General features: G+C 37.4%; 2 protein-coding genes across 4 annotated transcripts; one reads left to right on the forward strand and one right to left on the reverse strand.

The window, feature by feature from the left end:
- Positions 1 to 2,965: 2,965 nt before the first annotated feature.
- LOC118491693 (inactive protein kinase SELMODRAFT_444075-like) lies at positions 2,966 to 21,238 on the reverse strand. Of its 3 annotated transcripts, XM_035989668.1 has the most exons (12): positions 21,071 to 21,238; positions 20,249 to 20,335; positions 18,948 to 19,020; positions 16,694 to 16,859; positions 15,781 to 15,935; positions 15,612 to 15,706; positions 8,415 to 9,259; positions 7,515 to 7,675; positions 6,546 to 6,622; positions 6,311 to 6,458; positions 4,791 to 4,940; positions 2,966 to 3,376 (listed from the first exon to the last, which is right to left on the reverse strand). In XM_035989668.1, the coding sequence occupies exons 3-12, from the start codon at positions 18,972 to 18,974 to the stop codon at positions 3,176 to 3,178; spliced, it is 2,025 nt and encodes a 674-aa protein (XP_035845561.1). In that variant the 5' UTR covers positions 18,975 to 19,020; positions 20,249 to 20,335; positions 21,071 to 21,238; the 3' UTR covers positions 2,966 to 3,175. The 3 variants fall into 3 exon arrangements, with proteins under 3 accessions (XP_035845561.1, XP_035845559.1, XP_035845560.1); XM_035989666.1 differs by lacking the exon at positions 20,249 to 20,335; XM_035989667.1 differs by lacking the exons at positions 20,249 to 20,335; positions 21,071 to 21,238 and adding an exon at positions 19,102 to 19,420.
- Positions 21,239 to 23,664: 2,426 nt separating this feature from the next.
- Positions 23,665 to 24,714, forward strand: LOC118491303. The gene is made up of 3 exons (XM_035988939.1): positions 23,665 to 23,901; positions 24,006 to 24,408; positions 24,627 to 24,714. Exons 1-3 carry the CDS (start codon positions 23,679 to 23,681, stop codon positions 24,712 to 24,714), a joined length of 714 nt encoding a protein of 237 aa, XP_035844832.1. The 5' UTR covers positions 23,665 to 23,678.
- The last annotated feature ends 360 nt before the right edge of the window (positions 24,715 to 25,074 follow it).

A 25,074-nucleotide genomic window follows, 5' to 3' on the forward strand; every position in this document is an offset into this window, starting at 1 on the left:
ACTTTAAAATAACAATTTAATTGCAATCCACTCGCAAATAATGACAATTGCATTTTGAATAAACATCCTATACACAATCAAAGTATGTCATTTGTTGTATTATACAAGTTCATATGGCTTGTGTTTTCGATGAAGGTGACGACAATGCAAGTTGTTTTTTTGATGGTTTATTCGCCGATTATGGTAGTACGAATCTTGTTTGACTACTAATTACATGTTGGAATTCAACACTTGAACTGAAGCCGCGAGACGCGGCTATTGTCTTGAGCCACGGCTTGATCCAAGTGGAAGTCCTTCTAGTGTGTTGAAGCATGAAAAGGTACAACATGCGGCTGGGCCGAAGCAGTGGTGGACCCATGAAATTTTTATGGGGGTGCGAACAAGGGGGTTAACCAAACTTTCAAAGGGTGTGATCGAGAAACCCAGGGCCGGTGATGGGTAGGGGCAGGGGGGGCGATGGACCCAGGCCCAAATATCCTAAGAGCCCAAAGTTTAAAAAAAAATCTATATGTTATGTATTTGTTGTGGACCTTTGAAAAATTTAACCTAGTTATTGTTATAGGGTTGTAACTTGTTGGGCCCTTGAATTGTAAACAAAAGTGACGAACAGGATATCAAAACACATCAGATAATAGCCATAATACACAACGTCACATACAAGCCATGATCTACGATACCAGTGCTCCAATCTTCAAATCGACGCTCTCACTCGTCTAGTGACCAAATCGACGATCAGGGCATTGAATCAATTCTTTTTGTCTTCTGTCTTCATATACGTTCCACTGTTCAAGGGCTTTGAATCAATTTTTTTCAAGGAATCAAGGTATGTCCTGTGTTTGGTAGACGTATAGTTTGTTTATGTGATTGTGTAGTTCCATTAAGTGTTAGTTTAGACAATTTTATGTATTAAGTTCAGTTGTTAAAATAAATGGTTTTGTAATTTAATTTTAGTTATGTGTAATGTTGATTTGTAAATTACTAAATCATAAGTATGAAATTCATGGTTGGCCATATGTGATTCTGATTTGAAGTTTATTCTTTTAAATTGTTCATATATACTCAATTTTGTAAGTGATTTTCGCCTTTCTTTCGGGTTGTAATTTATGTGGGTTAGGGTCGTTAGGTATTGACTTTGAAGTTATGTTTAAGTAGGTAGATTTAGATTATTTTGGTATGATACCTTTGTTTGGATGATTGTTATAACAATTCTTGCCATATTATGGTTTTTTATGTATGGTTATTGGGTTTATATTATATGGGCCCGATTTATTTTTACTCGCACCAGGCCCAAAATGTTTCGAGATTTCTCGGAGACGGCACTGGAGAAACCTATAAAATACACCAAATATTTTTTCCAAGGGGTACGCTCGCTCGCTCGTCCACCCAACCCTTAACCTAAGTCCACCCCTAGGGCCGAGTCAAAATGAAATTTTGGAAGCCCTTTTTCCTTTTTTGGAGGCCTAAGGCGAAATGAAATTTTGGACCATTTTCCTTTTTTTTTATTATTATAAACGGTACTCCTTTATCCGTGTTTGGAACCTAAAAAAAATCTAACACAACGATAATACAAAGTGGTTTGCTTGTGTAAGAAATCAAACAAATCTAAGACATGCAAGGATTAAACATGCTAGATGACAAATCCATGTCTAGAATCTCTTAATGATCCAACTCTTATAGTATAGAGGACGCATTTGGTAATCATCAGAGGCGTCTCTAAAAATTCACGTACCCTGTTCGAGATTGGAAAAATGTGCCCTTCCGTTATGTTTTGTTATTATGTAAAAAAAAATCAATTTAGCGTTGTGCTCAATAAACCTAATTTCAAGTGGGCTAAATTCTAAACCATAAAAAATGATTTGTAAATGAGCCTATATTGAAAGTGGTATGTGTTTACTGTTTAAAAAAATAACTATACGTATCGGATTTTTTTTAAATCGCATGCCTCTCGAAATCGTGGGCCTTGTGCGGAGGTCCTACCCGCACACCATCAAAGCCTCCATGGTAATCATTGCCTACACAAGGGAAAGTGTAATTAGGAGTAACATTATACATTTAATACAAAACATAGTTAATTTGTTAAAGATTAAATATTGAAAGTACTAAAAGAAGTTTTGTTAATTTTGCAGATGTCACACATCTATAATCTTCTTCTAAAGGAGAAACTAGACGACACAAACTTTGTTGACTAGTATCGTCATTTGAGGATTGTTCTTAGACACAAGAAAATGTTATACATTCTTGAAAATTCAGTTCCTAAGGAACCTCCCGCCAATGATACTAAAGCCTCTACGAATGCTTGGATTGAGCATATGGATGACGACTCTCAGGTAGCCGGCCACTATGATTCCAGACCTTCAAAGGGACTTTGAACATATAGGCGGTTATGAGATGCTAAATCGGCTCAAGGAAATGTCATGGCGACAAGTTGTCGCTCTAAGCGAGTTATGTGCAGTGGTTGAGAAAGGGTGGACACTTTGCACAGGACCTACATGTCGGCAATGGAGCACGTGTCGTCGCTCTAACCGAGTTTAATTAGGATTATAATATATGCACCATTATAAGTTCCTTGTTAATGAAACCATATACATTTAGTTTCAATAGAATCTAGAAAGTCCACATTATTTAGTGATACATTTTGTTTAATTGATGTTTGCTATAACTTATAAGTCAAAACAGTTAAGATATCAATGAAACCATTAAGGGTATTAATGAAACCATAAACATTTTGACTTAGGATATCAAAGTCAATTGATATATCATAGTTTGTGTTGCTTTTCATTTTTGGCCAAATTATTGTGGATTGTTGTCTATGTCGATATCTTAACTTTTTTTCGGGGTAAAATTTAGGACTACATAATGTATTAATCTATTATTTTTCTAATGTAGACTTCCAAATTATGTTTAGAACTTTAATTATTTATGAAAGTATCAAAATGGCCAAACATAGTCTTAATAGTTCAACCAATAGATCAAACTTCACCGACACCGACAGATATTATATTTAGCGAAGGATATGTTTTCTAGTGGCAACGGCTACTAACATGATTGCTTGACAAGTAAAGAAAATAATTGGCCTTAAATATAATAACCCACAAGTAATTACCAAAACCATAGGGGTACTAATGTATATATAGATTAGATGCCTAGATTGGCTTCTGTGCTTCAAATCTTGGTCTTATCTTACTTCCCAAGAAGATGGTCTACTAGAGTCCAATGAACGTTTGCCGTTAAACCTTTCCATTGACTTGGTCAAAAGCAATCCGGGGTAATGTTGTTGATTGGTCCACCTCATATCGCTTCGTTTAACCACTTCACACATTGGAGATGACGTGTGGCTGGATGACATGACTAAGTCGCCCTCTAATATGCGTAGCACCTTAAATCCAATGTTTAAGGTTTAGGAAGAATCAAACAAATAAGAATGCGTTTGAATTGCTTATAAGTATGCTTCTTATCCACTTGTCGCTTTTCAAAACAAGCTGTTTAGTATATGCTAGGGATGGGATTGGTACAGTACCCGTACCTATACCCGTACCAGTACCGAAAATACCGGTACCGAATTTGAACAAAACTAGGTACCAAATACCGTACCAAATATATAGGTACGGTACGGGTACGAGTACGGGTACTGGTACGGGTATTTTCGGTACAGTACCTGTTTGGTACCATTTTGTTTTTATTTACTTTTTGACCACTTGTATGAGTACTAAATAGGTAAAATTGACATGAGTACCAATATAGTACGAGTACCAAATAGGTAAAATTGGTACGAGTACCAATACGATACGGGTACCATATAGGTAAAATCAATACAAGTACACTATAAATACCATAATATGAAATAAAACATAATATAAAAAAACTTTTAAAGGTATAGTACCCATTTTTACCCGTACCCGTACCCGTACCAATACCGAAAGTACCGAATACCAAAATCAATAAAACCGGGTACCGATACATTTACCAAATACCTAAAATCGGTACGGGTACAGGTACGGGTACGGTACAGGTACGAGTACATGTATTTGGGAAAAAAAGCCCATCCCTAGTATATGCAGTCACAGATGAACAATCCCAAACACCCTCAAAACAATTTATTGTTGCAGAAAAATAGATGAGCAATTTTTAAAATAATATAAAAAAACAAGTCAAATGAGCGGGTCGTGCAGTTTTTTAAAAAAAGTCAAACATGATGTGTTGACCCTCACATTTTTTTTCTATTTGCAACAAACATGCATAAATTTTATCTATGATTAGAACTTAAATGATTACAAAAGTAATTAACTTTTAGTAAAGAGTTTTAGAAGTTGGCTATATTCTTATATTTTGTAATTCAACTTAAATGCACAAAAAAACAAATCTTGATTACAAAAGTAATTAACCTTTTCTATATTTGAATAGAGTAAATTACGTTTTTGGCCCCTGTGGTTATATCACTTTTACTATATTAGCCAAAAATAAGAATTTTTAACATATTTGCTCCCATGGTCTCTATAACTAACCATTTTGGCCCCTAAGTCTAGAGATCATGGGGGCCAAAATGGTTAGTTATAGAGACCATGGGGGCCAAAACGGTTAGACTTAGGGGCCAAAATGGTTAGTTATAGAGACCATGCGGGCAGATATGTTAAAAATTCTTATTTTGGGCTAATATAGTAAAAGTGATATAACCACAGGGGCCAAAAACGTAATCTACTCATTTGAATATAACTACAAGTTGGCTATATTAATATATTTTGTAATTCCAATTAAATGCACAAAAAAATGAATCTTGATTAATGAAGAATTACCTGTGACATTTTAGGCCGTAAATGAGGATCCCTTTTAATACATAAAGAAGCGGCTTGCAACATGCAATGAACCTCATCTTCTGAATAACAGTTTCCTAACCGCGGGTCAACTAACTCGTTAACAGCATCTTCTTCCAACAATGGGCGAGCCTATCATAGATCAACGGATTAACCAAATCATGAATAAACGTTTCGGTTAAATTGGCTAATCTATGAATGTGTCAAAGTCGTATAAAGTGTGTTTTAATGCATACATGATACAACCTTCTAAATCGCTTTATTTAGAAGATAAAGTAAAGTACATGGATATGGTCCATGTGGCTTACCAAAATTTTGGATTTGATCCCTAGCTTTCCAAAAGTACACGGATGGTCCCTGTGGTTTGCATTTTGTAACACACTTAGTCCCCAACCAACAAATCTAAAGGTTTTCGCATGTCTTAGTTAGGGAGTAAATGCATTACAAAGTGCAAAACACAGGGACCATCCATGTACTTTTGGAAAAAGCTGGGGACTAAATGTGTTACAAAGTGCAAACCACAAGGACCATCTGCATACTTTTAGAAAGCTAAGGACCAAATCCAATTTTTTGATGAATCACAAGGACCATCTGTGTACTTTACTCTTGAAAGAATGAATAAAGAGGGTTTACACTTTAGAGGTCAACCCGACCAAACCCATTCCAACATGGACTAAAATATAACCCATTGACTTGTTATCCGACCCACCCATTTTCTTTAGTAAAAGTGATCGTTTTGCTTTTATTTGGACTTGAAAGTTGAATCCATGACACTCACGGTTTTCTCCGATTTTTGATTGAATTATTTTAGATTGAATTGCGGTAGTGCAAGTTACTATCACTTTGATACTTAAACTAGAGGTGGATAACCGATAACCCGTTAAAACAGGTAAATTTTTAGTGTGAATCCAATCGGGTCGGGTTGGATCGACCTACATACACTTTTTATAATCCGATTTTTGAACTTCATGCATTACCAATGTGTTAAATAAGACTGAAAAAGCTATAACTTATTATTAAAAAAGAGTAAGTATACGGATGGTCATGGTCCCTGTGGTTAACCAAAATTTTGGATTTAGTCCCAAGCTTTTTTAAAGTACAGGGATGGTCCTTCTGGTTAGCACTTTGTAACGCATTTAATCCCCAACTTTTGCCAAATGTACATGGATGGTCCCTGTTGTATGCACTTTGTAACGCATTTAGTCACTAAACATGGACCATCCGTGTACTTTTAAAAAACTAGGGACTAAATACAAAATTTGGGTTAACCACAAAGACCATCCGTGTACTTTACTCTTAAAAAATCTAATATCTGAAATCAAAGCGTTTTGGAGGTTCTCTGCATTCGAATACTTTTCAAAGGGACCCATTTGACCCGTATCCTTTGTAGCTAAATCTTTTAGCTTAACCCGTTAAGAGATAATATATCACCCAAATCAAAGCGTTTCTAGCTAAACGGATCAAAATACCAATTGTAACTTCAACCGACATCTAAAACTCACCCATTCCGTGAGGCATTGCTGGCCCTTGGGTCGATTAAGATCAACTGCTTTTCTTCCAGACACAAGTTCCATCAACACAACCCCGAAGGAATATACATCCGCTTTTTCAGTGATCTGGCCACTTTCTGCATACTCTGGAGCTAGATATCTAAACCGGTTTAAAGATAGATTATTTATTTACGATATAATGGAGACGGTGCAAAGGGACATAATAACAAATGCATTAACGAATTACCCGAAAGTTCCGATTACTCGGGTTGATTCCCCTGTATCTCCATCGGGCTGCCACCTGGCTAGCCCAAAGTCCCCAACCTTGCAAAATTAAGTAATAACAATACTGCTTTTTAAGTAAAGAAAATTAAAAAAAAAAAAAACATCTTTGAGAAGAAAAAAAGTTATCTTTGGTATCACATAGAATTCTTACAAGTCCATAAACTTTTGAGTGCCAAAATTTATATATACACAAATTCCATATCCTTTGTAGCGAACAAATGATTGAACACAAACAATTAAACGAACGGGGTTTTCTTGTTCGTGTTTGTTTGTTAAGAAAATATATGTGTTCGTGTTCATTTATGTTTGTTCGTTATTAGTATAAACAAACAGTTCACGAGCGTAAACGAACGAATGTTACTAAACAAACGAACAAATGTTACTAAACAAAGATAAACAAACATAACTAAGCTAATACCAATTAAAATTAAAAACACAGGTAACTATGTCTTGGGCCTAAAAAAGATAATAAAACTAGACTAAACTGTAACGGGTCATATTTTAAATTCATAAACTACACTAAATTGTAATGGGCCTAACAATATTAAATGAATATATTAATGAACGAAATTAAGCAAACAACGTAAATTAATGAACATAAGCGAACGAACGTTCACGAACATAAATGAACAGGTTTAAACAAAAACTCACGAACATAAATGAGCGTATGAGACATGTTTTCATGTCCGTTCCTTTACTAAATAAACGGACATAAACAAACTTCTCATCGAACACTAACAAATTTAGCAGGTAGGAACTGATTAAGACTTAAAACACAAACAATTAAGACTTAAAACCCTAATAGCAGCAATAAGAAGAAAGGAGAATGGTAAAACTAAGAAAATATCGGTCAATTTATCGGTACCGATATTTTACATGGGGGCCGATAACCGATATATCACCGATATTAACTGCATAGCTAAATGCTCACCATAGGTTCAAAATCATGGGTAACTAGTATGTTGTTAGGCCGCACATCACGATGAACAATGCAACCTACTCTGCATTCTTCATGAAGGTATCTCAGTCCTCGTGCAGCTCCCACTGCAATCTTTTGGCGCGAAGACCACTCTAATGGGACTTGACGACATCCTGGTTCACCACATTAAGCCCCCATATAAATTACCAAATTAATGATAACAATAAGTACTATATTATATCTATTTGTTTAAAAAAGTATAATATTAATATTGTAACGAGTAAAATGCCATTTTCGTCCATGAAGTTTGCCCAGTTTTGCGACTTTCGTCCAAAAGTTTGTTTTTCCGCATCTGTATCCAAAAGGTTTGAAATCTTGCCATTTTCATCCGGCTCCTTAACTTCATTCATTTTTCTCTTAAGTCAGGGGTATTACCTTCTTTTTTGTTAACTTAAAGGGCAATTCGGTCTTTTTCAGGGGTATTCAGTCTTTTTACATAAAGTGTAAAAGACCGAATTGCCCTTTGAGTTAGCATAAAAAACTGAAATATCCTCGACGTAATGGAGAAAAATGGATGGACTTAACGAGACGGATGAAAATGGCAAGATTTCAAACCTTATCCAGATGCGGAAAAACAAACCTTTGAACGAAAATTGCAAAACTAAATGCTTGTACCAGTTTCCTCCAAAAACCAACCTAGCCCATTTTGAAAAGATACAATTAGGTGTGAATACTATTGAGTATAGTAACCAAAACAGACCACAAACCTACGTGCATTGCTATTCTATGAAATTAGCCCCAGATTATTTCATAAAATGGACCCTTTCTGACACATACTAAGTTATGATCCCTTTCAACACAAGCCCGTTTGACCCGTGCATATTATATGAGACTGGTAATTATAGGACGTACCGTAAAGATGAAAATCCAATGATCTGTTGCAAACATATTCATAAACTAACAACCTCTTTCCATCTTCAACACAAAATCCGATCAACATAACCACATTTCGGTGCTGAGCACAGCTAAGCACCTCAACTTCCGAGCAGAACTCTTTATCACCCTGACAACTCGCCAATTTATGTTGTTTTACTGCAACCGCCTGCCCATCTGGCAGTATGCCTCTGTGAACAGACCCAAACCCACCTTCCGCTAAGAAATTCGCTTTAGAAAACCCGCCTGTAGCAAGCTCCAGCTCAGCGTAAGTGAACCAACGTGGCGGTTTTACGACAATAGGTGCTTTGTGTAAACATATTGAACATAAGGGAGGTGGGCACGACGGTGTGGTTTTTGATAACGATATTGCTTCTCTAACACTACCAGTAAATTCCGTCTCGTTTCGTTTGTTTGTCGTAGTTTTACGGTTTGAAGATCGATAACTTGACGTTATGATGCTAGAAACCCATGGCGGAAACGTTAAGTTAGACGAAGACGATGATAGATTCTCGTTTTCGGAATCTGAACTTGATTCAGTGATATCGACATTTTCTTTTTCGGTCAATAATTCATCTGTTGTAGTGAATATTTCAGGACTACTTGTTGGAGTAACAACGGGTTTTGAGTTGTTGTTTATCTTGTTAATTTCTTGATTTTCGGATGATTTTTCTGCACTGGAAAGTGTTGGACAATTCGGTTTGGTTTCGTTTACCGGAGATCCAGTTAAACTTAAGCGAAGAACTTTTGGCTGTGATTTCTTCATTATGACAACGTTGCATTGCAATTCTTCCATACATGACTTCTGTTCATGTTTAAGATTTCTGCAAGTAACATATACACCATCATAACATATATATATATATATAAATATAATCAGTAGAGGTGGATGGTTTAACTCACATTTTGTTATCGATAATGGGTCAAACGGGTAAATAATGTAGCTTAAAAGAAAACAAAACAAACAGGGTGATATCGACTACATGATACTCTTAATGCGTAGAACCTTCTAAATATTTTAATTGGAGTTAAATGCCATTTTAGTCCCTGTGGTTTGGGCCATTTTGCCAGTTTAGTCCAAAGATTTCATTTTTAACCTGTGGGTCCAAAAAGGTTTCACAGTTGCCATTTTAGTCCACTTGGTTAACTTCATCCATTTTTTCTGTTAACGAGAAGGCCAATTCGGCCATTTTGTATGTAATTCTGTTAACTAAAAGGGCAATTCAGCCATATAAAATGACCGAATTGGCTTTCTCGTTAACAGAAAAAATGGATGAAGTTAACCAAGTGGACTAAAATGGCAACTGTGAAACCTTTTTGGACCCACAGGTTAAAAATGAAACCTTTGGACTAAACTGGCAAAATGGCCCAAACCACAGGGACTAAAATGGCATTTAACTCTTTTAATTGGAATATTAGATTAGATTACTATAAAAAACAACAAAGTTATGGTAATCATAGATGAATTACAAGTTATTTATACTAATTTTAAAATGATTTGGGTCAACTCAGACCACCAAGTTCGACCAATACCAAAAGAAGCATGCATTTTGACATGTTACTAGCGAATAGCGGACGATAGTGACAAGCTACTTATACGCTACGTAGCGATAGCGATGAAATAGTGGGTGCTTATTTATGTTTAGCCATATCCTTGGAAGAAAATTTTAGAAATATTTTATATGTATATTATATCCAGATATACTGTTTTGATATGTATATTTAACAAAACACCTAAAATCATGCTATTGCATACGTATATTATATCTATATCGCTATTGATATTTAAAGAAAAACCTAAAATTCTGCTATTTTCTCACTCTGGAGGCGCCAAAATCAGATAGCGACACATGAGCGCTAAACAACGCTATTCGCTATGGTGCCGGCCATAGTTGTTAATAGTGAATAGCGACAAATAGCGACAAGGGACCTATATGCTACATAGCGAATAGCGACAAATAGCAATACACTAGAAAAGGAATTTTGAAAATTTTTATATGTATATTATATCAAAATACCTTGGTATATATGCTATTTTACATGTATATTTAACAAAAATCTATAAATCCAGCTATTTTATACAACAACAACAACGACAGTACCCGGTAAGTCCCACAAATAGCAAAGCTATTGGTAGGTAAATCTAATTGCTATTTACATCAAAAAAAAAATAACTATTTGTCGCTATTCACGCTATTGGTCGCTATGACCCAGATAGCCACACTTGGTCTCCTCGCTACGTAGCGCGCTATAGCGGTCGCTATAGCCGCTATTGACAAAGATAAACCGTGTATTGTTATTGATGTTATTTGTGAAACAAAGAAGACCTATAAATAGGAGCATTGCCTAGCTATTACAAGGAAAGTAAATCATGTACAATCAATGAAATAAATCAATGGTAAATAATATATGATCATGTAAATCTCTGCCTTTAATTCTGTCTAATATTCCCCCGCAAGTTAAGGGCGGGGAGCGACCTGCAACTTGGATCGTAGAAAGATGAATCTTTGTGAGGATAGCGGCTTGGTAAAGACATCAGCAATCTGGTCATTGGTGGAGATAAACTTTACATTGAGCTGTCCTTGAGTTACCTGTTCACGAACAAAATGATAGTCGACTTCAACATGCTTTGTACGAGCATGAAACACAGGATTAGCTGAGAGGTAGGTGGCTCCAAGATTATCACACCACAGTGTGGGTGAGATTTTTGAGGAAGTCCCGAGCTCATGTAAAAGTGCCTTCAGCCAGAGTAGTTCTGCAACAGTATCAGCAAGAGCTTTATATTCTGATTCGGTTGAAGACCTGGACACAGTTCTTTGTTTGCGAGCGGTCCAGGAAATGAGATTCGAGCCCAGATAAACTGCAAATCCCCCCGTCGACCGACGATCGACAGGACATCCAGCCCAGTCAGAGTCAGAAAATGCGTTGATGACAGTATCCTGCCAGTGTGCATCGGTGAAGGCATGGAGTAAAGAGCTTGAGTTGTGACGAATAAGAAGACCGAGATCAGACGTGCCTTTCAGGTAACGAAGAATTCGTTTGACAGCAGACCAGTGATTCTCGGTGGGCGCATGCATGAACTGACACACTTTGTTTACCGCAAAGGCAATGTCAGGTCGGGAGAGAGTAGAGTATTGTAAGGCGCCCACGATTTGACGATACTTTGTTGGATCTGATAAAAGGGGACTGTCATCAAGTGTTAATACCTGAGAGGTGCTCATAGGAGAATTCACTGGTTTGCAGTCTGAAAGGCCAGCACGTTGTAGAATATCCAAGATGTACTTTCGTTGCGACAACAAAACATTTTTCTGATGGTGGAGAACTTCAATTCCCAAGAAGTAGTGAAGTTGGCCCAAGTCTTTTATAGCAAAAGAGGCATTTAATTGCTTAATGATACCTGAGATAGCCGAGTTGTTGTTGCCAGTGATGATAATATCATCGACATAAACCAGAATGTAAACCAAGGTTGCACCGTGTTTGAGAATAAAGAGGGAGGGATCCGTTTTGGACCCTCGAAAACCCAGCTGCTGTAGAACAGTGGAAAGCCGATGGAACCAGGCTCTGGGCGCTTTTTTGAGCCCATATAGAGATCGATGGAGTAAGCATACATGGTTAGGTTTGCTGGGGTCTGCAAAACCTGGAGGCTGTTTCATGTATATAGTCTCAGAAATATCACCATGAAGAAAGGCATTTTCCACATCGAGTTGGCGAAGAGGCCATTGTTGAGTAACAGCAAGAGATAAAATTACTCTGATTGTTGTCGGCTTGATGACAGGACTGAATGTTTCATGATAATCAACACCAGGTTTTTGATGAAAACCCTTTGCCACGAGTCTGGCTTTGTAGCGAGTGAGTTTCCCCTGGGCATCCGACTTTAACCTGTAAACCCACTTGCAATCAATTAAGTTAGAGTGATTATCATAAGGGACCAAGGACCAAGTTCCGTTCTTGAGAAGCGCTTGATACTCCTGGTTCATGGCATGACGCCACTCAGGAGATGTGTTGGCAGCGGTAAAGGTAGTGGGAACGGGAGGGTTGGAAGAAGTGGTGGCAGAATAGGCAGATGGAGTGTAGAACTGTGTTTGTTTTGGGTTTTGTCTTAGATTAGATGGTCTAGGACGAGGAGGTGGGGTTGGAAAGTTCGAGGATGGGCCGGTTTGAGGTTGAGTTGAGACTGATGGAGCCGAGGCTGGTTGAGCCGAGGCTGGTGGAGCCGAGTCAGCTTGAGCCGAGGCTGGTTCAGCTTGAGCCGGGGCTGATTGAGCTGAGGCTGGTTCGGACGAGGGTGGGTTGGAGTTTGAATGGTTTTGAGTGGTGGAGGGTGGTGATTGTGGGGCCGATTGTTCATCAGTGAAGCAAGGAGGTGGGTCTGGAAATATGGAGACGGGGGTGGGTATAGTTGGAGTAGGTGAAGGTTGGGGAGGGTTATAGGGAAAGACGTGTTCATTGAAACGAACGTACCGGGCAATGTAAATGCGCTCGGTGGCAAGATCGAAGCACCGATAACCGTGGTGAGATGGACTATAACCAAGAAAGACACATGGTGTAGAACGGAAGTCCATTTTGTGATGGTTATAGGAGCGCAAGTAGGGAAAGCATTGACAACCAAAGACACGCAGGAAGGTGTAATCTGGTTTGCGGTTGTGGTTGTTGGTAAGGAGATTTATTGGAGGAAGTGCGGGAAGGAAGACGGTTTATGAGATAGACGGCTGTTTCAAAGGCGTAGTGCCAGAATCTTTGTGGGAGATTGGCTTGGGCTAGGAGGGTGAGACCTGTTTCAACAACGTGGCGATTTCGACGCTCAACGGTTCCGTTTTGGGCACTGGTATATGGACAAGAGCGTCGATGAATGATGCCAAGGGAGGTAAAAAAGGGTGATAAGTTTCGGAATTCTCCTCCCCAATCAGTTTGAACACTTTTAAGTTTGGTATTAAATTGTCTTTCGACCATGGTTAAGAAGTTTTTAAAAGTGGTATAGACATCAGATTTTTTCGTCAAGGGAAAGTACCACATAAAACGTGAATGATGATCAACGCATAATAGAAAAAATTGATAACCATCATTGGACAATGTGGGCGAGGGCCCCCAAACATCACAATATACCAAATCCAAAACATTATGGCTGCGAAAATTAGAAAGAGGTAAACAAAGTTTAGAAGATTTTCCTAATTGGCATGCAGTACATAAAGAAGAACAACGTTTGGTAGTAACAGGTAAAGAAAAACTGGAAATAACAGTATCAAAAACACGTTGATGAGGATGACCGAGGCGTTGATGCCAAACAGTAGAGGGAGCTTTGATGGATGTGAATGCAAGCTTTGGAATGGACTTGAACCTGGGGAGGCGAAGAGTATAAAGACCGTTCTCACTTGGACCCGTTAGGAGGGTAGTGTGTGTAGACTCGTCCTTCACAACAAAAAAGGAAGAGTGAAATTCAAAGAAGACGTTATTTTCAAGACAAAATTGTTGGACAGATAAAAGGTTTTGTTTTAGGTTTGGTACATGTAGAATATTAGATAGATTAAAGGTTTTGTTGGGTGAGTAGAATTTTGATGAGCCAATATGGAAAATAGGAAGAGGATTACCGTCGCCAACATGGAGTGAGTCATTACCGTGATAACATTCGGAGTGGTCAAGGCTTGACAAGTCAGGAGTTGCGGTCTGGTTGCAGCCGGTATCAGGTTTCCACATATCATATTGTGATCCAACATCTGAAAAATTAGCAAAGTTCGCCTGAGTAGGCTGCCTAGATGAGGAAGAAGCTGGCTGATTAGGACATTGGGATGGAATATGACCTATCCCACACCTGTTGCAGTGACCGTACACCATTTGTTGTGTGGATGCCCATGAAAACTTGTTAGAAGGGCCAGTATCACGGCTGTCACGGTTCCTGTTGGAAGCACCACGTGAGTTACCTCGAAAATTACCACGACGTTGGCCCCGGTTGCTGTTGGAGCCAGAAAAGGAGCGAGTAGTATAATTGGCTTGTGGTTGCGGGGTAGAGGATGAAAGAGGGTTGAGTTGATACCCCAGTTGATTGGCTAGAAGTTGAAGGTTAGAAAGTTGAGATTGGACAGCATTGAGGTTGGGTTGATTGATTTCGGTTGAGGCTGCAAAAGCCTGTGGTGGGGCAGCAGTGTTTGATGGGCTCCGATGAACACTAAGCATGTAGTCGTGATCGTGAAGAAGACCATGAAGTTCGTTAAAAGCTACAGGTGGTTGCCGGGTCAAAAGATTAGATTTGAGGCCGTGGTATTCCTCCCTGAGGCCCGATATAACGAGCATAACAAGGTCTTTGTCCTTCATAGGTTCACCAATGTTTGCAAGAGCAGAGGCGTATTCCTGTGCTCTAGTGAGGTATTCGGTTGGTTTTTCATCTCCCTTCATCATTATTCTAAGAAGTTGGGTTTTTAAAGTGTACTCACGTGAAGAGGTGTTTGGAGCATAAGCACGTTCCAGAGAGAGCCAGACTTCTCTGGAGGTTTGACCTTGAACATGCTGGAAGGCGGCTTCAGAAATGGTGGAGGTGAGGATCATGCGGATGTGGGCATCATTCGTTATCCAGTGGGGATAACTAGGGTTGTCAGATGTGGTGGAGCCTGATGTAACAGTTTTGGCTGGGCAGGGTATGGTTCCATCTATGTAACCGTATAGGTTGTTGCAGATGAAGAAGGGTTCGATCATGGCTTTCCAATGACCATAGTTTGTGGGTGTTAGGCTGAATGCGAATTTATGGGAGTTCAAGGTTGTTTTCTCTGTTGCAGTTAGGGCGGTGATGGCTGCCATGGGTGGAGTAAGGGCTGAAGAGAAGGCCGAAGGTTGGTCGGCTGCCGAATGTTGGTCGGCTGTTTAGATTAGGGTTTACTTGGCTCTGATACCAAGATAAACCGTGTATTGTTATTGATGTTATTTGTGAAACAAAGAAGACCTATAAATAGGAGCATTGCCTAGCTATTACAAGGAAAGTAAATCATGTACAATCAATGAAATAAATCAATGGTAAATAATATATGATCATGTAAATCTCTGCCTTTAATTCTGTCTAATAGACAACTATGGTGCCGGCTATGAGCGCTATTAACAACTATGCATGTTACCCAACTTGCAGGACCCGCACCTTTAAGAATCAACATAACTACATTAATGAGGAATCTTAAGATATTTTTGAAATATTACTTGTCCAAAACGACCCAACTAGCATGTATTTTTTTGGCCTCTGCAGCAACTACTCCACATTGTGTTCCAGAAACAACTTTAATCTTCACATTTACCTATGAGAAAATAGGCAAATATTTACTGGTAAAGTCAAAAGCCATTAATGATCCTTGGTCAACCAGTCATGTACCTTATTTGGATCATACACATTATGAAGTTGAAGAATCATTTGCGAGCAAGAATCAGTAATATCGACTTTCTGATCTGAACTTGTTTCCGCAATAGACTTCCGGTGAACACTAGCACAATCTCCTGAAAATCTTGGAAAAGCCCACAGCTTTCTGCCTATGGAGATAAAAACAAGTGTTATTATGTTACTTTACCTACCACTTGTTCGGTTAACAACATATGACCTACAATTATAAAATTTTATGTTGTTTTTGTTTCACAACATTTTATGTTTTTGTTGTTTTACAAAACAAGTTGACCTGCCAATCCATTTAAATGAACCGAACGAACACGAACATAAAATCGAACACGTTTTTCTGTTCGTGTTCGTTTATTAAGAAAATAAGAATGTTCATGTTCGTTTATGTTCGTTCGTTTAAAACCTAAACAAACAGTTCACGAACATAAACAAACTTAAATGAACATAATTTAACAAACAATAAACAACACAAGTGAACATAATTAAAAAAACATAAATGAACACAAATGAACATAATTTACTAAACATAAACCTATTTTTATTACTAGAAAGCCCAATTATCAGTTAGTTATATTTATATAAGTAGTTAGAAAGTTCCTTTTATGTTTAATACTTATATAGATATAACTACTTATGTATTTAAATTGAAACGAACATAAACGAACAAACATAAACAAATGTAAATAAATGAACGAACAAAACGTGTGTTCATATCCATTCGTTTCGTTCGTTTGTTAAATAAACGAACAAGTTCATGAACGTTCGGTTCGTTTACAGGCTTAGTTTGATCATTAGGTTACATGGGTCATGTTCGGATTACAGTCCACGATAAGTTAGCTGGGTTGAATTATATGAACCGCCAGCCCGAACCTGACAACACGAAGAAGCGTATTACCGGTGCTTTGCGAATGGCAGACCACGAGCAATGTAACGCAATGCCCCGGTTGAGCCACGTGAGTTAACGCCCAAACCAAAGCGGTTTTCGGGATTTCCTTAGAAGCTTTAACCGCAACAACCACCTTCTCTACCTTCCCCATGTTCCCTTTTCTACTTGATGATCCCTAAAAAAGAAATAATACTATAATATTTCCTTAAATATACGTATCAGATAATCAAACCGATTTTCATGATTGCTTTTAAAGGCAAATGTGAATAACAAGCATCCAACACTCACTTTATATGAAAAAATGTAAGAAGAAAATTGATTTGCATTCTTGTGTTTGTGACTCTCTACCCCCACCACATGTTTAGATTCCTTATCAACTTACAAGCAAACAAATTAATTCAGTTGTGATGTAACTGTCTATTGAATACCTCCAAATTTGAGAAAAATCTCTTCTTTTACCAGCAAAGAGGTTTTCAAGTCACTGACAACTCCACAGTAAATGGTTTTTCTACAATGGAAAGTGCATGGGCCGTGTTCCTGGGTTCAACCCGGCCCGAACGCGAAAATTGTGTCATACATATGAACCTGAACATGACCCGAATACTCACGGGTTGATCTGAACATGATCCGTTCAACCCGATTTTTTTATTTTTTTCGCTAACTAATATATTAAAATTTAATTTTACTACAAAAAAACACAAGTGTATATAATGCATTTACATTTTAGTTATAAAATCTTGTTTCAGTTGATATTTTTAAGTTATAATTAAGGCATAAAATACACTCAAGTTTAATCTATGACATAAAACATATTGTAAAAAATATAAAATAATATAAATGGGTTAACACAAACCCAATCCGTTTAGCTAAACGGGTTCAACACGAAACTGAACGACCCCGTTTAGACTAAACTCAAACCACAAAATTCGTGTTAGGTTCATGTCGTGTTTTCGGGTCGTGTGAGATGTTCACACACCTACGAACATGTTACGTCTTTTTGGTCATTGGAATCGTTTGGTTATAGGCTTTACTTTCTGCGAGGTTTCGTTTCGGTTACTCCAAACTATAAGGTTTTTTGGGCTTGTGACAATGTGACATTTCAGCCCAAAAAACAACAAACTGAATCAGTCCAATAAAGCACAACAGCATGTGTTAATGAAACCTAGCATGAAAAAACAAATAAATAATCCCATAAATAAAAATCATCCTCATAGGAAAAGGTGTTATCAGTGTAATCTCAAATTTTGGCTCGGGTGATGCTTTTCGTTTACACGGAAAACATAGCCCAAACCAAAATTTTAAGTTTTACTAGAGTAAAGTACACGGATAGTCCCTGTGGTTTTCCAAAATTTTGGATTTGGTCCCTAGCTTTCCAAAAGTACATGGAGGATCCCTGTGGTTTGCACTTTGTAACACATTTAGTTCCCAACCAACAAATCTAAAAGTTTCAGGAGGTTCAAGTTACGGACTTGATGCATTAAAAAGTGCAAACCACAGGGATCATCCATGTACTTTTGGCAAAAGTTGGACTAAACGCTTTACAAAGTACAAACCACCGGGACCATTCGTGTACATTTAGAAAGCTAGGGACCAAATCCAAAATTTTGGAAAAACACATGGACTATCCATGTACTTTCCTTTTTTTACTAATTTAAAAACCAAACCTACACGCGTAATATCATATTTTGGCTCCGGTCATGCTTTTCTTTTACGCAAAAAACGTACCCCCAAACCAAAATTTTCGAGTTTCACCAATTTAAAAATCCAAACCTACACGCGTAATATCAAACTTTGGTTCGGGGCATGTTTTTGTTTTTGCATAACCCGAACAAAATCTTCAACTTTCACTAGTCTAAAAACTTAACCTACAGTTTTTTTTAGTTCTCTTTTCTATTTCATTCCAATAACAATGACCAATTATAGCTTGAATATTCCAAAACGGCAAAACTTTAAGCAAGTGAATCCAAAAGTACCATGAACCATGATCCCAACCAGAAACTTAAAGACTGTTTGAACCACGTGTCCACCACAAACAAACAATTACTCTTTATGGGCTTTTCGAAGGGATCAAAAACATGAAATTCATCTCACAATCAGCTTTTTTGGACCTAAATGAATGAATCTCCCAAAAGATCATAGTTTTCTATTCATACACTGTTATTGTAGAAACAAACAAATTTAACATATTATAATATTAATTGTGATATCTAATGAAACAAGCAATTGATATGACAGCAGAGTTGAGCAGATTTTGTGATTATACCTTTCTGTTTAATGATTGAAATGACATGACAGTATCATCCACTATTCCACAGTCACCTACTCACCTCCAGAACCTGCAACATCCACCGTATATATCAAAATTGAATACAAATGGCAATTCACTTGAAAATCAAATTCGAAGTCAAACTAATAACTAGAGGTGTAAACGAGCAAATAGCTGGTGAGCTCCTCGAGATCGACACGCTAAAAGCTAGAAACAAGCCAAGCTTAAGGCTAGACGGTATGGGGAGCGTCCCCCACCCGTCCAGCCCCGGAGACGAAGCACACACCGCGCCGCCCCCCTCTGTCGGCGTCGAGTCCGTCGGCTTTGAGACGTTTGGGACGATCCAGAAGAAGACAAAACCCACCCCCTTTTCAATGTATTTCCTTTGCAAAAATAAAAAAATAATAATTTAATTGCCATAATTAGTGGGGTAGGATCATCCTCCCATTTCCAGTGTTTTGCCATGGCTGATCATCCTGTGTAGGACTATGATGTGGCGCCTACGTGGCGGATCATCCTCCAAGGGAGGATGGTCACCATACCGCATAGCCTAAGAGCATCTACAACAGTTAAATCTGGTCCATCCAACAGACCGGCCTAGTTAACATGCCACATCATTTCAAACCACCACACTCCAAACCCCATTTTTTCCTCCAACAATAAATCATTCCAAACCTCCACCTCGCACCCCACTTTTTACCCACTTTATACACTAAAAAAATAAAACAAAACACTATTTTGAGTGGGTGGTCCCCACTCCTTCCAAACCAAACCGGTCTGCTCCACCGGACCACCTCATCCAACGGTGCCAGACCACTTTCTTTGGTTTGCTTGAGCGGACCACCCCGACGGAGGGACCACCCGTTGGAGGTGCTCTAAATGAGATCGTGCCTAAAAGTAAGTAAGTTTGTTTAATAATTGAGTGTTGGACAATTCCGAGCCTAGACTTCGCTTATCGAGCTTGAGCCGGATCACGAGCCTAAACGAGCTTATTATTCATAAAATACGTATTTTGTTAGTATTTAATATATATATAGTTTACGTATTATTCAATATAAAATAAATAAACTATGATAAGAAAAATAAAAATAATAATGATAATAATAATAATAATAATAATAATAATAATAATAATTATTATTATTATTATAATAATAATAGTAATAATAATAACTAAATATATATAAAACTTTTAATTTTGATTACATAATATGTATACGAAATACTTAAAAATGTAATAATCATTTAACCAAAAAAATAATAAACAAGCCGGACTGAGCCGAGCTTGAAGAAACTACCTACTAGCCGAGCTTTAACTTTAGAAATAAAGCTTGAAACGAGCCGAGTTCAAGTTTAAGGAAGCTCGGGTCCGCCAGTATACACTCCTAGTCATAACGGACAATAGCATTCAATTCAAATTAGGTCAAAACTGAAAGAAATTAACAGTAAAAACACGAGAATCATTCTAGAAAATTGAAATCCTCAAAATCAAAATCTAACAAATGAAAATATGATTACCGTATGAAATGATACCTAAACATGTGTTTATACTTTATACCTTCCGATTCAACGATTAAAATGATATCACATTCATATCAACAACAGTCACCATAAATCAACATCACACTCTTATTAAAACACATATACACACTCGAAATCGAAATTCGAACTCATAACAGACAATAACCTTCAAAATTAGGGCAAAACTGAAAGATATTATTAACAGTAAAACACGAGAATCGTTGAAACAAACAACATCAAATACTCGTAAATTAAAATTCTCACAATCAAAAACTAGCAAATGAACATACGATTACCGTACGAAACGATGACTAAACATAAGTGTAATCGATTAGTATCATCGTCATCTTCTTCGTAACAAAACACGCACAAACATGTGATTATACCTTTCGACATCACACTCTTCTTAAACACACACTTGAAAGACGAATTTCGAACTCATAACGAACAATAACATTCAAATTAGGGCAAAATTGAAGAAGATTAACAGTAAAACACACGAGAATCGTTGAAACAAACAACATCATATACTCGTTAATCAAAATTCTCAAAATCAAAAACTAGCAAATGAACATATGAATATAATAATGTATGATTACCGTATGAAATGAAGAATAAACGTGAGTGCATTCAGTGATCTGAATGGATTAATATCGTCGTCGTCATCATCTTCTTCGTGGAGAACACGCACAAACACCAGCTTGTATGTGTGAGTTAGACAGTTAGTGAGTTAATGAGTTGTTACGAGTTATGAGTCGGTGATTTTTTGTAGAGTTATTTTACCGCTCGAGTTTCAATGGTGATATGTATTTATGGGGTCTGTTGGTGTTACGAAATTGCCCCTGGTTTTGGATTTATCTTCACATCTTACCTTTTTCATGTTACGGTTAGAATTGAGAATCAATTAATTAATTTTGGGGTATTTTAGGAAGATCCGTATGTATGCTTTAAATAAATAAGCATTTGGATCTTAACCTTTTTATTTATTTAAAAAAAATAAAAGAATATTAGATTTAAATAAAGTTAACTATCAATTAGTCGATAACACTCTTAACTTTTGATTTATAATGTACCACAACACTTTTAACTTTCAACTTATTTTTCTCGGACACTTCCAAATTAACTGAACCTTAACCCAGTTATTTTTTGCTGATATGGCATCTGGCATAGCATTTTTTTGTTGACGTTGCATGTGAAATGACATTTTTTGCTGACGTGGCATTCGACATGGCAATTTTTGCCGATGTGTCATCTAATGTGGCACTTGTTTAGTGACGTGACATTTGACATCAACTAACTGGGTTTAGGTTTAGTTAGTTTGAGAGTGCCAGAGTAAAATAAGTTGAAAGTTGTGAGTATTGTGGTATAAATCGAAAGTTGTGAGTGCTATCGGCCAATTGATGAAAGTCGGGGTTATTTAAATCCATTATCCTAAATATAAATTTTATTTTCTTAAAACCCGTTTACGTAAGTATTTTGATTATGTAAGTGAATGTTTGGTATATAATCAGTTTTTTTTAAAGGTGTGAATTATTCGCGAATGTCGGGAGGTTCAACATACGTTGTCTTAACCGGGTCCACGGTAGAGAGTCCCCTCGCACAATAGATCCCTAGTTTAAACCCCTCAATGAAATCCCCAATTAATTTAAATCCCTCAATTTATAATCAGTTATAAAGAGACGATTGTGATGATTGTATAAATGTATAATACACTTATACGTGGTTTATGGTGTTTTTTAACGGAAAATAACTACATTTTATCATGAGGCTTACATAGTCAAATTATAAGGTACAAGTGTTTATCTGATTTTCAAGGTTGTCTAATTGTTGGCTCCTAACTATTTCAAGTATCATTTAAAAATTGTATACCTTATACTTTATAAGTGAGTAATCCTTTTAATAAAAGAGGAGGTGTTATGTAATTTATACTTTTGGATTTATTGAATATTTATTCAGCAAAATGTTGGTTTTTTTTACCTTGACTTTTTAAATTTATCTACACTACGTTATAAAGTTCTTCAATTGTTTTTCAATGTTCAAAATTAATAATAGTTTAAAAAAATAATCAATATTATACTTATAATTGGTAAAAAAAAATTAAAATTCTTCAGTGATTTAAAATAATTGTTAGATATTACAAATCTTGTAGCCAATGACCTTGTGGTCTAGTGGTGGAAAGTGCTTGAGTTCTCAAATGTGGCTCAGGTTCAACATCCATTAACTGCAAGTGAGGTGGTAAGGTTTACCCACCTTGGTAAGGTTCCTAACCGGGGTCACGGGTTCGAGCCTGCCAGTTGGAATTAAGTTTCCACGAGGTGCGAGAAAGGGCTCTGCACTGCACCCCCCCTCATTCGAACCCAGATGGTTGTGCTTTCGATATAAAAAGGTTAAAGCGCAATCGGTAGTGGGTTTTCGATCGATCTACACCTTAAAAAAAGATATTACAAATCTTGTCACTACCAGTCATAAATACGTATTTCATAGTTGAGGACAAGGGTACTTCAGTAGCATTTAATAGTTTGGTCACACATTTATTTTCTTCTCTAAACTAAGCAAACTCGTATATTGAAATTAAAACCTATATAAATTAGCAAACTTTTTGTGCATAAGACCAAGCGTAATGGGGCGTTTTTTTTTAAAATTTTTTGCCCCAAAACGCTCTATAACGCCCACATCCCCATTACGGGGGGCGTTTTGAGGCGTTTTAAATCAAAAAAAATGAATCCGGCGTTTAAATTAAAACGCCTAATGCACAATTCAACCACCAATCAAACGGCTATATTCCAACGGCTAGTTTGACTTATTTTTTTTTTAAACCTATTATATATATATATATATATATATATAAACAACCAAAACTCATTCATTTTCTACAAAAACAATCTCAAAACCTCTCTAAAAAATCCCACAATTTATAAAAAAAACTTGATGGATTCTCCTAGTTCTTCATCCATGATAAATTTTTACTACAACGAGTATTTTGCGGATGGCGATGGTTCGACCGATGAGGAGCTTGAGCAAGAGGCGGTTACGAGTGCATGTCAACTAGCGGTGCGATATGTCAACCATTCTCGTCGGCCCGAAGCACCAAAAAATAAAAGAGGCTATGTTGAACGAGACCAACGCGCGGCACACGAGCGTTTGATGAAAGACTATTTTGACGAGGCGCTGACATTTTCAAACGAAGTTTTTAGGCGTCGTTTCCGGATGAGTAAGCGGTTGTTTCTACGCATAGTCAACGACTTGGAAGCCAACTACGATTATTTTAAACAAAAACCGGATGCGAGAGGGGCACTTGGATTTACCGGTATCCAAAAGTGTACGTCGGCATTACGAATCCTTGCTTATGGTAACACTACCGACATCAACGACGAGTATCTAAAAATGGCGGAGAAAACTACACGAGATAGCTTGGAACATTTTTGTCGCGGTATAAATTCTTCTACTTTACTTTTATTTTTTTTAAAACGACGAGTATGCTTAGATTTTTTTTTTTTTTTTGAATCTTATGTTTATCTATAATTTTTTATAAAGGTATAATTGATGTGTACGGTGCGCGTTATCTTAGAATGCCTACATGGGAGGACCTTCAAAAGATCTACGAGGTACATAATGCCGAGCATGGTTTGCCTGGTATGATCGGAAGCATAGATTGCATGCATTGGCGTTGGGATAACTGCCCGACTGCATGGCGAGGCCAACACACACGTGGTGACCAAAAAGGACCCACTATTATTCTTCAGGCGGTTGCTTCACAGGACCTTTGGGTTTGGTCGGCTTACTTTGGCGTGGTCGGGTCAAGCAATGATATCAATGTTATTGAACAATCGCCGTTGTTAGAGGAGTGGATTTCTGGCAAAGCTCCAAAAGCGTCGTTTTACGCAAATGGAAACTACTACCCCCATGGATATTATTTGAGCGACGGAATTTATCCTAGGTATTCGATTTTCATGAAGACGTTTAGTGATCCTATTGATGACAAAAGAGCATACTTTAAAAAGGTTCAAGAGTCTTCACGAAAAGACATTGAGAGATGCTTTGGGGTTCTAAAACAACGCTGGCAATACTTGAGAAATCCTTATCGTGCATGGAGCAAGCAAAAAATGAGAGATGCTATGTACGCTTGTATAATCATGCACAACATGATTTTGGAAGACGAAGGAAAGGCGATATGCCAGAATTATGTGCCAGAAGCCGTTCAACAGGAGCATCCGCAGGCGTCAATGGAAGAAAGAGTGAGTAATGCGCGAGAGTTGCGTTACGAACCGTACCATTCCCAGTTAATGGTTGATTTGGTACACCACGCATGGTCGGTTCGGTACGTACCACCTGAGGGAGAGGAAGAAACGGAGGACGAGGAAGACGAAGTGGGCGAGGGTGAAGAAAGCGAAGATGAAAACTAGTTTTTTTTTCTAGTATTGTATTTTTTTTTTATTTTCTGTTTTTTTTTAGTTTCGGTTTTTTTTTCTGTTTTTTTTTTATTTTTTTTTCAAGTAATGTAACTTTATTTTTAAATTAATGAAGTTTTTTTTATGTTTTAAATTAAAAAAAATAATTGGGAAATGATTGTAAAATGATTGAATGGGGGTTATGGCATAATGCC

The sequence above is a fragment of the Helianthus annuus genome, chromosome 4, assembly GCF_002127325.2.
Source record: "Helianthus annuus cultivar XRQ/B chromosome 4, HanXRQr2.0-SUNRISE, whole genome shotgun sequence".
NCBI lineage: Eukaryota > Viridiplantae > Streptophyta > Magnoliopsida > Asterales > Asteraceae > Helianthus > Helianthus annuus.